The 17,463-nt window shown below is 39.6% G+C and overlaps 1 protein-coding gene across 1 annotated transcript; it reads left to right on the plus strand.

The window, feature by feature from the left end:
- The first annotated feature begins 6,107 nt into the window (after positions 1–6,107).
- LOC118849639 (probable inactive serine protease 37) lies at positions 6,108–15,025 on the plus strand. The gene is made up of 6 exons (XM_036758562.1): positions 6,108–6,230; positions 6,355–6,421; positions 6,971–7,112; positions 8,695–8,948; positions 10,302–10,438; positions 14,792–15,025. The coding sequence occupies exons 2-6, from the start codon at positions 6,382–6,384 to the stop codon at positions 14,930–14,932; spliced, it is 714 nt and encodes a 237-aa protein (XP_036614457.1). The 5' UTR covers positions 6,108–6,230; positions 6,355–6,381; the 3' UTR covers positions 14,933–15,025.
- The last annotated feature ends 2,438 nt before the right edge of the window (positions 15,026–17,463 follow it).

Here is a 17,463-nt window from a genome sequence, read left to right on the forward strand (position 1 = left end):
CCTGGAAAGAATTCATTCTACTGCACTTCTAAATACATCCACCTTAATATATTGTCTAATTTTGGGATACCACCTTTTTTCCCAAAAGAATGAAGAGGGTACAGTAGAGAGAACCATGGGGAAGATATACGAAAGAGATAGGGGAAAGGTCCAGAGAGGAGAAATTAGAAGACTATCTCTATTCATTAGCTTGAAGAACAGACGCTTAATGGATGACTTCCATACCATGTTCAAGTAAAATCAAAGGGCTGTATGAAGAGAAGTAGATTTCCCTTTTTGTCCCTGAAGGAAAGTAAGAGGAAGATGGGTTAAGTTAAAGCAGAAGAGAGGTGGTCAGAAATAAGGTAGAATTTCTTGACCAGTGTTTATCCTTCATCCTCTCCCTTTTAGGTTAGATGCAAATGAGTTACCCTTCTTGGTTTCCACTTTTTGCTCCTGCAAAGACAAAACAAAAAACCCTACTATAATATTTTGGTACATATAAGACTTTTTCTCTTTGGGGTATTAGCCTGTAAAGACTTCAGTAACCTCCCTACCTCATTACAGCCCAAAGCCCTTTTTTCCTCCAGTGAGGCATTTGAATATCAACTAGCCCACAATTCAATAATCCGATTCCCCACAATCCAACATGAATGAGATATAGACTCTTCACTCTTCTCCCCCAATAACCAGTCATTTTTGATTCAGATAACAAAAGCCTACCAAACTTTACTGGTTTAAGTGCTTCTTCCACTGTGTCCAGGGGACATGACCTGCTTCTGTCATCCCTGACTGACCCTTCTTTGTTGTGTTTCTCCTCAATACAGCTGGCTTGATTTACTTTCTGCTGACTCTTCCTTATTGTGTGTTCCATGTTTCCTCGTACTCTACCTTGGCATTCCAAATCTTACTGTACCTGCATCAAGACAAAGCCTAGTAATAGTATAGCTGAGTCAAAGAGTATGCACAGTTCAGCAACTTTTTAGGTTTAGCTTCACATTACTTTCCAGAATGGCTAGATCAATTCAGAGTTACACCAATATCATTTTAGTGTTCCTGTTTTCCCACAACCTCTCCAAAATTTCTCATTTTCCTCTTTTTGTCATCTTTGCCAATCTAATGGGTATGAAGTGGAACCTCAGAGTTGCTTTAATTTTCATTTCTCTAATTATTAGTTATTTGAAACATTTTTTCACATTTGATAGATTGGATTTCTTCCTTTGAAAATTGCCTGTTCATATCTTTTGAACATTTGTCTATTGGAAATGGATCTTAATCTTATAAATTTAGTCTCATATCTTTAGAAATTTGGTTAGCTCTAATATTTCATCAATTTCTCCCTCCACTGATGAGACTTTTTTTTCTTATCTGTTGGGTCCTAGTCATATCATTTTTTAAAAATGGAAGGACATAACCTTTCAGATCTATGGTTTGTGGAAAAATTCACAACCAAAGAAGAAAGATCACAAAAGGTTAAATGATATAAAACTAAAATAACTTATCATGAACAAAATCTGCATAGCTAGACTTCAAAGAGAAACAAATATATAAGTGACCAGCAAGATGGAAGATTAAATATTTTTCTCTGATTCTCAAAACCTCTCAAACCTCTCTAAAATACAAATTATGCACCAAAGATAAAGTAATTTCAGCTGCTTCCACGGTTTCAGACACCAAGAATCTAAAAGAAGGCAAAAAGCTCCATAAACTAATGCCTAACTCTCACTCAGCACCTCTTCCCTCACTACCCATCACACTCCCAACAGCAACCAATCTAAAACACAGGCTTACAACAAAACATAATTCCACACCTTGAAACTCCCTAACCCTTTCCAGTGTCATGAAGATCCAAACTCCAAACTGCAGAAATTTGTTGAGACCACAATAGCGCCATGGCAGTGTTCTGTTCTGCAACAGAATTCTACAAGCCAATGGATCAAAAGAAGGAATGGTCCAGATATAGGTCTGGACTTGTAAAGAGAGCTTAACTCTACATTCTTACCCCCACATCCTCCCAGGAGCTCAAAGATCCCAACTCCAAATGGCAGAATTTTGCCCACTATGCAATAACACCAGTGTGGTAGCATTCTGTACTAATGGGCCAGACAACTGAGGAACAGAGAAAACAAGGCAGAATGTAATATATGGGGGGGCCCTCTGCTAAGCCAGAGGGAAGTACCCAGCATCCATCCAGATGGGACCAGTTTTACCTCTTCAAAAGAAACTAGAAGCAGAAACCTAGGCTGGTGAACCATGAATTTTCCAGCATGGAACAAGGCTGAGATGTTTTGAGATCCAGCCCCCATAGAAATGACCAACAAAGTGTAAGAAGTGAAAAAGATGAACATTAGGGGAAAATAAAAGGGCAAAAACTAAAATTACCACAGATCTCAGGAAAAATAAAACTCAAAGATTTTGAGCATAAGCAAAAAACAGGGAAAATATTAGCAACATAAGAAAATATGGCCTTCAAATCTGGCAAACAAATTGAGGCATGTGTGAATAAATACTACAAGACAAAGGAAAATGATTCAACATCTGATGAGAAAGGGGCTCTGTGGATTTTGAGGAGAGCGTGAAACCACAACACACTTCCTAACTTGCTTTAAAATAGTAATGAGAATTGTGAAACAGACTCTGTGGCCTGCCTGGCAGAAATAACTGTTAGAACAGGAAAATTTGAATCTGTGATGATGATGGCTCACTAAAGAAATAAAAGAGAGAACAACTGATTGGGAATGCAAATATACAGAAGTACAGGTCACACTCTAGAAGAAGAGAAGCAAAAAACTATGATAAGAAACACATATTGTCTCTCGACAAGAACAAGAGACATTCCTGAATAAAATATGGTCTATGGGTATAAAGTTTCTGGAATAAATTCAAATGATCAATAAACATATAAGAAAAGTGCTCCAAATCACTAATAATGAAAAAAAATACAAATTAAAACAACTGTACATTTCACTTCATGTCCAAGCAACTGGCAAAGATGGTAAAATGTGAAGAGAATAAATGTTGAAAGAGCTGTGGGAAAATAAGCACATTAACACTATTAGTGGAAGTGTGAATTGATCCAAATTTGTGGGAAACAATTTCAAACCATGTTAGGAAAGTGATTAAGGCGTTCATACCTTTTGGCATGAAGATATTATCACTACCAGGCATTTACCCCTAAGGAGGTTAAAGACAGAAGGCAAGTCTCCTTAGATGCCAGAATATTTATAGCAGCCTAGTTAGTGGTAGAACGATACTGTAAACAGTGGATGCTCATTGATTAAGAACAAATGGTGGTATGTTAATGTAATTGAGTATTATTGTGTAGTCAGAAATAGCGAAGGTGAAGAATTCGGAGCAACTTAGGAAGACTTGTATGAATTGATACAGAACAATGCAAGCTTGAACAAAGTGAACAGTCTACAATGAAAATACCGTCATAAAAGAAAACAAAAGATATCAGAACTATCAATCCAATGACTAATTCTGAATTCAGAGGACTGTTAAAATATTCCTTCTCAGAATACCAATGTGGAATGAAGAATAAATACCGTCAGATAAGATGGTTTGTTTTGCTTAAGTGCATTTCTTTGTTTCAAAAGAGACTTCAATTGGTATGATATTGGTAAATAACAGGAAGGCTTTTTTGGAGGGAGGAAGGCAGGGCAATTGGGGTTAAGTGAGTTGCCCAAGGTCACACAGCTAGTAAATGTGTCATGTGTCTGAGGCCGTATTTGAACTCAGGTCCTCCTGACTCCAGGGCTGGTGCTCTAACTCACTGGGCCACCTAGCTGCCCCCAACAGCAAGGCTTTTAAAAGCATCAATAAATGTTTTTATGAAAATAAAATGTTAGCAAAAAGGCTATAGAGAAGCATATTATTTTGAAGTGTCCATTTTGACCAGAGTGGATTTATTCAGGAATTCAAAAATGAAAATTATTATTATGATAAATCATAACAAAACAACATGTAACTCATGGTTTAGGGTAAACCAGAGACCTTGCACTCACATGGATCAGGTCTAATCTGTGACACACACAAAAAATTTAAGAATCCCTACCCTAGAGATTCCCATCTCAGTGTTGGTGTGCTATTGATGTGTAAGATGCACCTCAGAAAATGATGAATGCATATCCCAGAAAGGAACTGTGAGGTTATCTTGTCTTAAAGACATAGCCAGGTTAAGCCTTAAGTTGCATTCTTTCTCCTTATGTACTGTCACTTTAAGAAAAATTCCTTCTATTTTTAACTGAGCATTCTCCCTGTAGATATCTCTTCTCCAGTGGAAGCTGGTTTTTATTTCCAACTAGGTTTGCATTTTGCTTTTCTTGTAAAATTGTAAGCCATCCAAACACACACACACACACACACACACACACACACACACATTTAGGTTAAGAGAAGAAATGGCACAAGTACTGCAGAAGGACACCTGCTTAGATGATAATTCACATGAAAAAGACCTGGTAGGGGACAGGGGGTTTAGAAGACCCCAAATTCAAGACAAGCCAATAATGCAAGACAGTTACAAGAAAAGCTACTTTGGACAGCCTGTAGTGATCAAAGAAGCACATATGTGAATCACGGAGATGGACTGTAGAGCGCCAGGTCTGCAGTGAAGAGGTGAGGATGGCTAGACTGCAAGAGTATATGGGGGGAGCGATGCAAAGGAAGACTGGAAAGGGCAAGGTTATTCCAAAATTTAGATGTCAAACAGAGTCTGTATTTGATTCTAGAGGCAATCGGGAGCCACTAGGTTTTATTGAGAGGAGTTGATCAGAAATGTACTTTAGAAAGCTCACGTTGGGGAGAATAATGGCAATGACTGACACTTATATAGCATCATAAAGTCTGCAAAATGCCTTATATTGAATTGCTTATTTAAACTTTATAAAAACCTTGGAAGCAGGCACTATGAGTAACACTATCTCCATTTTACAGAACCTGAGGCTCAGGGAGGATAAGGGATTTTCTCATGGTCAAAGGTGGGATTCCAATCTAGGTCTTTCTGATTCCAGTCTCATCCAATACTCTTCCCACTATAGCACACTGCATCTCTTGAATACCTCTTACCTATCTGATGGTGTGTATGTGTGTGTCTGTCTGTCTGTCTGTCTGTGTCTGTCTGTGTCTGTGTCTGTGTGTGCACATGTGTGCAGGTGCATGTGTGGTGAAGGAGGCAGGTGGGACTCAGGATAGAGGATAGGGACTGGACTTGTAATTTCATTGGTACAAGGAACTACTGGATGAGAAAATTCATTTTAACCATTGTAGGTCAGCACTTTCTCTGCAATTTACAGTTTTAGAGTTGTCTAAAGGAGACACACCACAGAGTGGCCTGCAATATTCCTAAGTGTGGCCAGAACCAGATTAAAATGGAATTGGAAAATATTTGACAAGATAAAAAAATACAATATACCATAGATGAAATTACATTTTAAAACTATATTAATCTGTAGCTCCCCAGAAATCCTGATGCACAAATTAGTGGTCCCTGTCTCTATTTGAGTTGGATACCACTGGTCTAGAACATAGGGGTTAAGTGACTTGCCCAGGGTCATTTAAGTAGTAGATGTCAGAAGTGACACTTGACATCAGATCTTTCTAGGCCTACAGCCAGCTCTCTCTACTATGCCATGCTGCTTATGAGAATGGAATGAGATGATAGCTATTACCATCTTTTCAGAAGCATGTAAACTGTTATGAGATACAAATTAACCTTTTGTTATGTATAATTCCAAACTGGTATGTACTCATCATCATAATACAGTTCCAATGATTTATTACTGGAATAGAAATCTGCTAGTTATAAATAATTTAATGGTACCTAGAAATGTCATCTTCATATTGCCACCCGGAGAGAAGAGGTCCCTAGTTCTAGAAAAAGTCTGACTAAATGTACAAAAGAGCTGGTATGACTTCTCTGTAAGCCATTTCCAACACCCCTTAGCAATTCTTTTAGGGGCCATACTAATTTTAGCCTAATCTCTTTGTTTAAGGTCACAATGATGAGGATGATAATGGGACTGGTGGTGGAGGAAATGATGGTTGTGATGATGATAACAAGGGGTCATTGTCACAAAGAGGAGATGGGCCAGGGTAAGGTATAAATAACTCTTACAGGTACCAAAGGGTATTAGCAAGCAGAAGGCTAACATGACCTTGTCACATTGGGAATGGTGGAGGTTTCTTGGCTCTGGAACTCTCTTCTCTGGAGGAAGAAAAAGCTCTGAGTCTTGGAGTCCCCTATTCAGGTTCTAAGCTTCATTCTCACATTCAGAACTCCCTCTCTAACTCAATCTAATACTTTCACCAGTATCGGTGAGGGATAAGACTAAGTTAAGACTTTGCTGCTTCCCTCCCTCTTTCACTCCTCAGCATCAGCAGTAAGGGCAGAATTGTGGCATGGCTATGAAGTTTATCCTTATCTTCGTTCTCTTGGCTGGTGAGTGATCCATTAGTAATTCTATCTTTAAGATTCAGGAAAAATGAGAGCAGGCTAGGATTGACTGGGGTATGGGATGGGGGAGGGAAGATTGGGGCAAGAGGAGTCTAACAATATAGTGCCACTTGGCACAGTGGAAAGAATGCTGGACTTGAGATCAGAGAACCTGGGTTCAAATACTGCTTCCTCCTTCCTATCCATCCACTCTACTGAACTCTGGAGATTGCCTACAAGGAGAGAGTGGGGGGCAGGGCAGGGAGAGGGGAAATCATTCTATTCCATTACCCCATTTCTTTCCCTCACTTCTTAGATTGAAGGCTACACGATACAGACTGGGATAAAGTAAGAAGAAGCACAGAATTGCAGAACATCAAAGGTTATCTAGTCTAGCCCATATCTGAATAAGTATTTCTTTTAGGACAAGTCATCTAGCCTCCATTTGAAGACCTCCTGTGATGGGAACCATTTCTGCAATTCCAGCAAAAGTTTTCCTAAGGTACATTTTATTTTTGTTACTATAAACTTCTGCCTTCTCCCTTCTTTCTCCAGGTGGATTTTCCTCTAATGACAAAGATGAACAGAAGGAAGATCCTGCCCCCTACCTGGTCTACTTCAGGTCCGATATGAACCCCTGTGTGGGAGTCCTCATTCATCAACAATGGGTGTTGGCAGCTACTCACTGCTACTTACCGTAAGTGATATATATTCTGATCCTTAATGATGATGAGGCAGCTAATAAAATTGTACATACCCTTTGATCCAGCCACATGATTGTTAAGTATGTATCGCAAAGAGATTTTTTTTAAAAAGCCAATTCGTACAAAATATTTATAGCAGCTATTTTGTGGTAACTAAGAACTGGAAATCAAAAGAATGCCTGTCATTTGGGAAATGGTTGAACAAGTTGTGGTATATGATTGTATTGGAATGTTATTGGGCTATAAGAAATGACAAAGTAGGATGATTTCAGAAAAACCTGGGAAGGCTTACATGAACTGATGCAAAGAGAAATGAACAGAACCAGGAAAACATTGTACACAATAACAGCAATATTGTTCAATGAAGAACTGTGAATGACTTAGCTATTCTCAAAAATACAATGATCCAAGACAATCCCAAAGCACTGATGACGAAAAATGCTATCCACTGACATTATTGAAGACTGAAATATATTGCTTTTCACTTCCTTCCTTTCCTTTTCTTTTTCTTTCCTTTCTTTTTTTCTTCCTTTCCTTTTCTTTCTTTTTGTTCAAGTTTCCTTGAACAAAATAACTAACATGGAAATGTTTTACATGTTTGAACATGTATAACTTATATCAAATTGCTTACTGTATCAGGGAAGGGGGAGGGGAGGGAGAGGGGGATAGAATTTTGAACTCAAAGGTTTTTTTTTTAAAAAAGAATGTTAAAAATTGTTTTACACATAATTTGGGAGAAAATAAAATATTATAAAGGGGGGAATGGCCATGCTTTTGTCAATGATATTTTATAACAGGCTACATCTTTATAGTCATGTAATTTACTGGAAGTTATAGAGAGTAAAAAATTATGAGTGATTATCATTTATTGATTACTAAATTTTTTATTTGGTAAAGCAAAGAATTGTCCTTTTTAAAGGTTAAAAATGATAATAAGGCAACTAGATATAATATGATAAAACATTAGATATTGTTTCAGGAAGACCTGAGTTCAAAGCTGTGTAATTCCAGAGGCTTATAAACTAGCTGCGTGACTCTAGGCAAGTCATTCAACTTACTTGCCTCAATTTTTTCTGTCTGTAAAACAGGCAAAATATAATAGCACTTACCTCTAAAAATTGCTGTGAGGGTCAAACGAGAAGCTATTTTTAAAGGGCTTTGGAAATCTTAAAGCACTATATAAATATTAGCTATTAATAATCACCCCTAAACCCCTTTTTTCTCTACTTCCATGCCCAGACATAATGCTGCCTCAGTCACCAACCTACTTTTTCTTTTTGGAGTCTTATAGTTGCAACAGATATTTCGAGGTTATTGTATTTCTACCCTCAGGGCAGGATTACACCTTGGCCCAATTAGATTAACTATTCTCTCTCACACCTCCCCAGAGGAGTCTCTTTGGTTACACTTGTGTGTGCACACATACTCACACATATTGTTCTGTGTGTCTATGTGGTAGATTGAGAACAAAGGAATTAATGAAGTTTTAAAACATGTTGATGAGGGAATAGAATGACCTTGTGATCTTCCTCCTAGCACTCTCTCACCTGCCACCCCTCTCCCAATTCCTTGCAGAAACCTCATATTGGTGCTGGGGAATTCCAAGATCGGATCGAAGGATAAAACTGAGCAGATTTTTAAGCCAATAGAAGTTATTCGCTACTGGAACGAAAGTGATGAATACCAAGAGCATGATATCATGCTGCTCAAGCTGCACCGGCCTGTAACCCTCAACCCCAAGGTCCAGCCCATAGACCTGCCCACTCGAAACTTCCCAGAGGGTACTGAGTGCACAATCTCTGGCTTGGACTGGAGCATGGACAATCTCGGTGAGTGCCTGAGCATTTAGCACAACGCAGAGAAATACAGATGAAACACTCCAAAGGAAAATCACCAAAAGGGCCAGTCCACCTAGAGTCAACACTGCTTTGCCATGAAGAGATTTCACATGAGTCCCTTGTTGTCCTAAATTCTTTCAATGGACTGCAACTATAACATGATGGGGTCAGCCTGAACAACAGGACATATGTTTGTGCATACACATGCTAATTCAGCCAAAATGTTGAGGGTTGGGGGAGCCGAGGTCCAGGAACCCCAAGACTGAAGTCCCTCCAAAATGGGGCAGTTGAGAGGGAGTGTCCCTCCAGGACCTGAGTACTGGAGAGGGTCAGGGGCTTCTGGAATGAGTTCATGATCTCAAACATTCTTTAAGTCAAGGTGGCAAAGATTTATTACACTTTACAGTGGGCAAGAGTTCTTAGGGAATCTGCAACCTTACAAGGGCTCAGGGAAAGTTTAAATATGAGATTTGGGGGTGAAACATGTCAAGTAGGTGTTTTGGGGTAGGATTAGGGAGTGGTTAAGGGGTGGTTAGTTCTTAAAGGAATGTGCACTTGTTGTATCTACTGCACAGGTATCTTACCCAGAGTTCACTAGGAAATAGCCCAAGGTGGGGGGGGGCAACCTGGGGATGTGGTTTTGACTGTGAAATGTCACTAAGTCAACTATTAGGGCTGGCTGAAGATATCCAGGTTGCTTCCATCAAATGTCTTGTTAGACTAGATGAATATAAGGGAGTATACATTTGACTATATCTAGGATACATATCAGGAAGGTCAGTAAGTAGTAAATATTTTTATGTGCCAGTGCACAGCCAGTTAGCAATAGACAGGGAGACAGACCAATAAATCCTATATGTGAAGCTGGCTGTAGTGTCAGGAGCAGAGATAAGTGTTTTGCTGAGGCATGCTGCCCTTGAACTGGAGAGAAACTGTTAGGGCCAATGCTTTGAAGTTAGGGACAGATGTGATTTTGGAATTGAGGTCCAGGCACAGGCACCCAAGCAGAGGCTAAGGAGAAATGTGATGTTAGAATTAGGGTCCAAGCACAAGCACCCCATCAAGAAAGTTTCTTTATATACTTCTTACAGATAGTCTCAGCATAGGGAAGGCATCAGTGCCCTCTTCATAACCTTTGGCAGCAGCTGCTGCCTCTTTGTCTCCGTAGATCTACTTAGTCTTGGGCCTTTCTGATCATGGTAATAAGATGGTATAAATTTATATCTTCTATAAAGAAAGAAAATATTTTAAAAGAATTATGGTAAATTAAAGGGAGGGAAAGTTGGTCCAGACAGTAGCAACAAAATTGGAGATATCAGATATCTTTTTCCTTCTCCCCTTCAGGCAACCACCCAGACCTGAGGCAGAACATAAAAGCACCTCTGATCTCTGAAAAGGAGTGCAAGAAAACCAGGCAAGGAAGAATCATCAAGCACGGGATATGTGTCAAGTTTTCAAAGTTATTTGAGAGACTCTTTGTGGTAATTTTCTCTTTTTCTTTTGACTTACATTTTATCTGTTTCTGCCATATAAATTTACAGATAGAAAGGAAGGAAGGAAGGAACGAAGGAAGGGAGGAAGGAAGGAAAAAAGGAAGGAAGGAAGGGAGAGAGGGAGGGAGGGAGGAAGGAAAGTGAGGGAGGGAGGAAAAGAAGGAGGAAGGAAGGGAGAGAGGGAGGGAAGGAGGAAGGGAGGAAGGGAGGAAAGGAAGGAAGAAAGAAAGGAAGGAAGGAAGGAAAGGGAGGAAAGGGAGGGAGAGAAAGAAGGAGGAAGGAAGGGAGAGAGGGAGGGAGGGAGGAAAGGAAGGAAGAAAGAAAGGAAGGAAGGAAGGAAAGGGAGGAAAGGGAGGGAGAGAAAGAAGGAGGAAGGAAGGGAGAGAGGGAGGGAGGAAGGGAGGAAAGGAAGGAAGGAAGGAAGGAAGGAAGGAAGGAAGGAAGGGAGGGAGGGAGGAAGGAAGGAACGGAAGGAGGGAGGAAGGAAGGAAAGGGAGATAGGGAAAGAAGGAGGAAGGAAGGGAGAGAGGGAGGGAGGGAGGGAAGGAAGGAACAAAGGGAGGGAGGGAGGAAGGAAGGAAGGAAGGAAGGAAGGAAGGAAGGAAGGAAGGAAGGAAGGAAAGAAGGAAAGAAACAAGCATTTTTAAGCACCTACTATGTGTACGGGCACTCTGCGTACAGGCACTATGCGTACAGGCACTGTGCTATGCACTTTACAAATATTATCTCAGCCCCCTGGGAGGCTAACATTATCACCATTTTCTAATTGAGGCACCTGTGGCAGGCAGAGGTTCAGTAACTTGCCCAGGGTCATAGTTGGTAAATATCTGAGGCTGAATTTGAATTCAGATCTTCCTAACTAGGCTAGCACTCTTATCACTGTGCTACCTAGCTGTTTTATTAACCAGTTTCCACAGCTTTCAAATTTGTAAGAATGTGGCCCTGGAAGTCTGAAGTTTAAACACACACCCACTGTGAATAAAGGATTTGCTAAGCAAATTACCTGTGTGAAAACCAATTGCTAAGGAAATTTTTAACCTATTTAAGAGAGAAGTTATTATACACCAAACAGCACTCATTTGTACATCATTAATTAATGTACTTCTTACAGGTTATCCTTATCCATTAAAATGCACCTTATAGAAAGAATGTCTGGTAAAAGAAAAAAACCTTTTAGCCATTTCTTTTCATATCAGCATATGTAGCATAAAACAATAAACAATATTTACTATATCATTCAGACTTTTCACTAACTGAGCTAAGACTATGCCTTTTCTCCCATTTAGTCTAAATTAATATGGTCTGACTGATTGTATTTCAATAAATTTTCTCTTCTGAGTCTATGAATTGCCATCTGGCAAAAAATGGTAAGTCATCATGTTAACACATTAAAGAAATAGTTTTCCCACAACACATCTCCCAGCAATCCGAGCCTTAATTTCCCCATCTATGTAGTGAAGGGGTTGGACACCAAATAATCTAAATTCCCTTCTAACTCTAAATTTAGGAACCTGATGAACTGAGGATGTTTTAGCCTAGAAAAGGAAAGACTCAGTTGGCTGGGCAAATGATAGTTGTGTTCAGCATGTGCAAGAGAGATGAGAATTGTCCTATAGGTCCCTTTAAAGGCGCAATTAGGAACAGTGGGTGAGAGCCAGGCTTGAGATAAGAAAATATTTCCTAACCCTTACAGCTGTCACACTTTTGGAATGGGCTGCCTCCAGAAGTAGGTTGTAAATGAAAGATCTTCAAGAAAAGCCAGGATAATCACTTGTTGGAAATGCAGGAGGGGATTGTTAGTCTGGTATGGGTCAGAAGAGGTAGCTTCTGAGGTTTCTTCCAACTTAAGCAATCAGTGTGCCCAAGATGCTGTCTTCCCTTTGAATATCCTGGAACAAAATCTGAATTAAATTGTGTGCTCAAATTCCAACTTCATTTAGCCTAGTAACAGCGGCAACAAGAAAAACAAAAATGATAAATCTATTTATATTTATATAGTGCTTTAAGGTTTGCAAAGCTCTTTGCAGACATCTCATTTTATCCTTATGACAACCCTGGGAGATAGGTACTATTACTATCATCCTCATTCTACAAATGAGCAAAATGATAGTGGGTTGTGAACTACTATAAATGTTTACAAAGAACAATAGAGTCCCTACAGGTAATCATAAAGAATAAAAATATCACGGGCTTTCTTGAATATACTACTTCCACAATGCCTGCAATTAATTTTCATTAAGGGCATAGATATTCTCTTAATGAAGGTATAGAGGTTTAGGAAAGAAGGTATAGAGGTTTAGGTTCAGGGAGCACTGGAATTAGAGACACTCAAAAGTTCAGTGTGGTATGAAAGGCACTTTATCCTTCCCTTGTTGAACACATCTTGAGTGTCCTTAAATCTTCGATTGACGTGGTCAGTGGGTCAGTCTGCTGAGACACCAACACTGAAAGATAATTATTTAAATGGTGGCCATCTTTGCCATAAGCCTCTCTAGAATCTCTCCCCTTCTCTATTTATTCATACAACTACCAACCAAGTTCAGGCCCTCATCACCTCTCATGAGTCTCAACAATTGATAATCCCTGCCTCAAGTCTCTTCCTTATTGCAATATACCCTCCACTCAGCTGCCAAAGCGATTTCCTTCATGAAGCATAGGTCCGACATGTTATTCCCTCTGCTCAGTAAATTCCAGTGGCTCCCTTCACTAACTGGTCCCAACCTACCTTTCCAGCCTCATTCCATATCACTCCCCTCTATGTACACCACTACTTCAATTTTGTCAAACCTTCCTCTTAATATTTCCTCACATAGCACTCAATCTCCTTTTTCTACACTCCCCTGCACTGGTTATCCCTCATGCCTGGAATGATGTGCTTCCTTTATCTCTCGAAAGCCTTGGGTTCAGCTCAAGTGCCAGATTGTACATGAAGTCTTTTCTGATGCCCACAGTCAGTGCTTCCTCCCCCCAGCCAATTGTATGGTTTGTATCTATTTGTGTGTGTGTGTGTGTGTATGTGTGTGTGTGTGTGTGTATGGATATATAGATAGATCTCCCCTTAATAAAAGGATTTGTTCTGTGAAGTTTGGATTCAGTCAAAGGACCACACTTGAGGACCTAGAGGACCTCATGTGGCCTCAAGGCCACAGGTTCCCCACCCCTGAATATAACTCCCTTAACTAGACTCGGAGGGTGGGGGGAAGGCAGGGCAATTGGGGTTAAGTGGCTTGCCCAAGGTCACACAGCTAGTAAGTGTATCAAGTGTCTGAGGGCAGATTTGAACTCAGGTCCTCCTGACTCCAGGGCCTGTGCTCTATCTACTCACTGTGCCACCTAGCTGCCCCACAAGGATTATTTTCACGTTTTTCTTGGGATCCTTAAGTCCTAGCACATGCTGCTGGGCACACAGATGCTTAATAATCTTGTAGATTAATTGATTGACTATCTCTGACTATGGGCAAGTCAACTAACAACTCTTTAAGACTATAAACAGATGAGTCATCAATGGTGTCAGTGGGGCAAGAGCTTCCATGCCAGGAATTTAATACCCCAATAGAATCCCAGGTCCAGGTATACATGCATGTATATACACTTACATACACACACACACACACACACACACACACACATATATGTATGTGTGTGTATATGTAAACGTGTAGGTAAACACAAATGTATGTGTAAGTATATGTGTATTCCTATATAAATGTATGTTATATATAAACATATGTGACCATATATGTGTGTATATATGCATGTGTGTATAAATGGATAATAAATATATATATTTATACAATATACATATTATATGTATATATTTCTATCCTCTATATCTTGGGTAGAGGTAGAATTTGGGGATTGGGGTCCCCAATTGGGGGCAGGGAAGATTCATGTATTGTTCTCAGTACTTCTTGCTACACCCCAGACTGAGCCCAGTTGAGGATGAATGTGGATAACTAATGCCACTCTGACTTTTTCATATTACCAGGTTCCTCTACAGAAACAATGTGGTATCAATCCTTGGAACTCTTGTTCTGGGGTATCATAGAATTGTAGAATATTTCGAAGTGGACAAAGAACCTCAAGAGATCATCTCACACAATCATGCATTGGGCCAATGAGGAAAACAAGGCCTAGAATGGCAAAACATAACTTAAATCAAAAGTTAGTTAGCAGCAGCTCCTATAACTATCAGTCTAGTACTCCTGGTATGCCACTCTATACTTCCACTGGGGGTTGGGAATGGTAGAGGGAAGTTGGTCTCTCCTCTAGTCCAGGGTCTGGATAACTCTCAATCTGAGAATTGATTGTCAACAGTCTCTTTATGTTTTCTTCCTTTAGGAGCTTGCCGTTGCTACTGTCATATGCCAAGACACAATTCAAGGGATAGAAGTGGGGCATTTCCTAGGAGACAATATTGGTGTCTACACCAATATTTACTACTATGTCCCTTGGATACAGAACATCATGTCTACAAGATGAATTCTGTCTCTCTGCTCCCTCTGATATAAGATGTTGTGAGGGAAATTTTTTTAAAAGCCACCACAAAGACAGGATGGTATTAAAAGGTCTACTAACAGATCCAAAGACTCAGCAATCATCCTTCCAGTGCTCTTGGCACTAATTTATAGATTATAGTATACTGGATCTAATTTTTTCATCATATTTTCTAAAGAATGTGGCCAGATGGGAAGGGACCCAGAGAAGACTGAGAAAGAAAAACCTAGGGGTATGTGCAGTCATTATTAAATTTTCAGTGTGATCATTTACACTTCAGAAATTAGCAATCAGCTACAACTCAGGGTTTGATTTATTGTTTTGTTGATTTCTAGACTTAAGAGAGTATTCATGTAAATTAAACTGAAAAGTGTGTGGGCCATACAATTTTTCCTCAGAGCTAAAACTCTGGTAACTGCTGTATAAACATGGCTTTGAGCTCAGCAGGAGTGCAGCTGAAGGCTCAGAGAATGAAGCCATTACCAGATTGGAGGCATTTGTACAATGCTTTAAGATTTGCAAAACACTTTACATCCATTACCTTATTTGAGCCTTTACAACATCCCTGGGGAAAAAAAATCAAAGGAATGGAAAGTCTTATTAATACAGATTAAACTGAAAAGTGTGTGTATGCGTATTTTTTCCTAGGGATTCAGTTAAACATTTACCAGCCCCCTCTTCTATGGCTCTATAAACATTTTTTATTATACAGGGTGTCCCTAAAGTCTGGACACATAGGAAAATTGACTGCAGTGTGGAGTCATTGCATCGAGTTCATGTGAATCTTGCAAAGCGCATCAACCTTTGCATCACAAATGATGGAAATCATATTGAAGATGTTATTTGTTAATATTCCAATTAAATAAAATGTTGTGGAAAATTTCATTCATTTCTTGAAAATATGCATTTTTGCCTATGTGTCCAGACTTTAGGAACACCCTGTAATTGTTGTCAATGTATAAAATTATTTTCCAAGTTCTCATCACTTCATTCTGCATCAGTTCAGAGAGGTCGTCCCAGTTTGCTCTGAAATGATCCATTGCTTCCTTTCTCATGGCACAATAACAGTCCACTACATTCACGTACCATAGTTCATTTAGTCATTCCACAATTGATGGCCATTCCTTAAGTTTCCAAATCTCTCTGGAGCATAGGCCTAGAAGTAGTACTGGGTCAAAGGGTAATGTGAAGCTTAGTAACTTTTGGGGCGTAATTCAAAATTAATTTCCAGAATGACTGGGCCAATTCACAGTCAGCAAATTTTTATTGTTGTTGTGTTGTTGTCCAACTCTTCATGACCCCATTTGGGGTTTTCCTGGCAAAGATACTGGGATGGTTTGCCATTTCCTTCTCCAACTCATTACACAGATGATGAAACCGAGGTAAACAAAGTTAAGTGATTTGCCCAGGGTCACATAGCTAATAAGTCACATAATCTGAGGACAGATTTGAACTCAGGAAGATGAGTCCTCCTGTCTCCAGGTCCAGGACTCTATCCACTATGCCACCTAGCTGCCACCTAGTTACAAAGAGTCAGAAATGACTGAAACAGCTGAACAACAACAAAAAATTGTATTCCCAGTGCTTTGCACAATGCTTGGCACACAATAAGCACTTAATATAGGTTTATTAGTTGACTAACTGTGAATTAGTCCAGCTATTTTGGAAAGCATTTTTGAGCTACGCCCAAAAATAAACTGTGCATACCCTTCAACCCAGCTATATCATGCCTAGAACTATACCCCAAAGAGATAAAAGAAAGATTAAAAGGATTTATATTTACAAAATTATTTATAGTGGCTGAAGTGGAACCTAAGCAGGTGGCCACCAACTGGAGAATGACAAAACAAAATATGGTATGCAAATATTACCCAATATTATTGTGACATAGGAAATGACAAAACAGACTGTTTCAGAGGAAACTGAAAAGACCTCTATGAACTGATGCACAGCTCCATGGAGCAAGTCTCCTTAAACAATGAAGTTCTGGAAGTAGGAATGTGGAAAGCTCTGAACTGAGACTCTAGGTCCCCTTAGGATGACATTAGTCCATCAGAGAGGAATTTTCTTTTTCATAAAGCTGGTTTCTCTTGATGTAGTCCTCTGACAGAGAATACAAAGCTATGTTTGGGAAATGTGTCTTCAGAGATAACAATCTGTCCCTGAATTGCATCCACATGGATTCTAGCCTGCATTCTGGGAGTAGGAAACAAGGCCACAGTCTTTTTCAAAGGGTGGGGGATTCAGTTCAATGATCTCATCACACAGACTTACATTACCCTAGCAAATACACACTAACACAAGTGGAACTATCCTGAACTGCCAAGTAGAAATGAATGCATGCCATCAAAACGATGATTTTCACAGAAAGACACTTGACTACATAAACATAAAAGTTTGATATTTGCTGATATACAAAGGCACATTACACTGTGTGGGGGATATGGAGAGGAGGAAAGTTAAAAGTCAACAATTATTAAGTAGCTACTATAGACCCAGCTTTGTTCTGGGTGCTG

Source organism: Trichosurus vulpecula, chromosome 5 (assembly GCF_011100635.1).
Source record: "Trichosurus vulpecula isolate mTriVul1 chromosome 5, mTriVul1.pri, whole genome shotgun sequence".
Taxonomy (NCBI): domain Eukaryota; kingdom Metazoa; phylum Chordata; class Mammalia; order Diprotodontia; family Phalangeridae; genus Trichosurus; species Trichosurus vulpecula.

What these genes read in the sequence shown, in the direction of transcription:
- LOC118849639 (XM_036758562.1), top strand. Translation starts at nt 6,382, where the DNA reads ATGGCTATGAAGTTTATCCTTATCTTCGTTCTCTTGGCTG. An exon ending in GCTACTCACTGCTACTTACC is followed by an intron (nt 7,113 to 8,694) that starts GTAAGTGATATA and finishes AATTCCTTGCAG; the next exon opens with AAACCTCATATTGGTGCTGG. An exon ending in CTGGAGCATGGACAATCTCG is followed by an intron (nt 8,949 to 10,301) that starts GTGAGTGCCTGA and finishes TCTCCCCTTCAG; the next exon opens with GCAACCACCCAGACCTGAGG.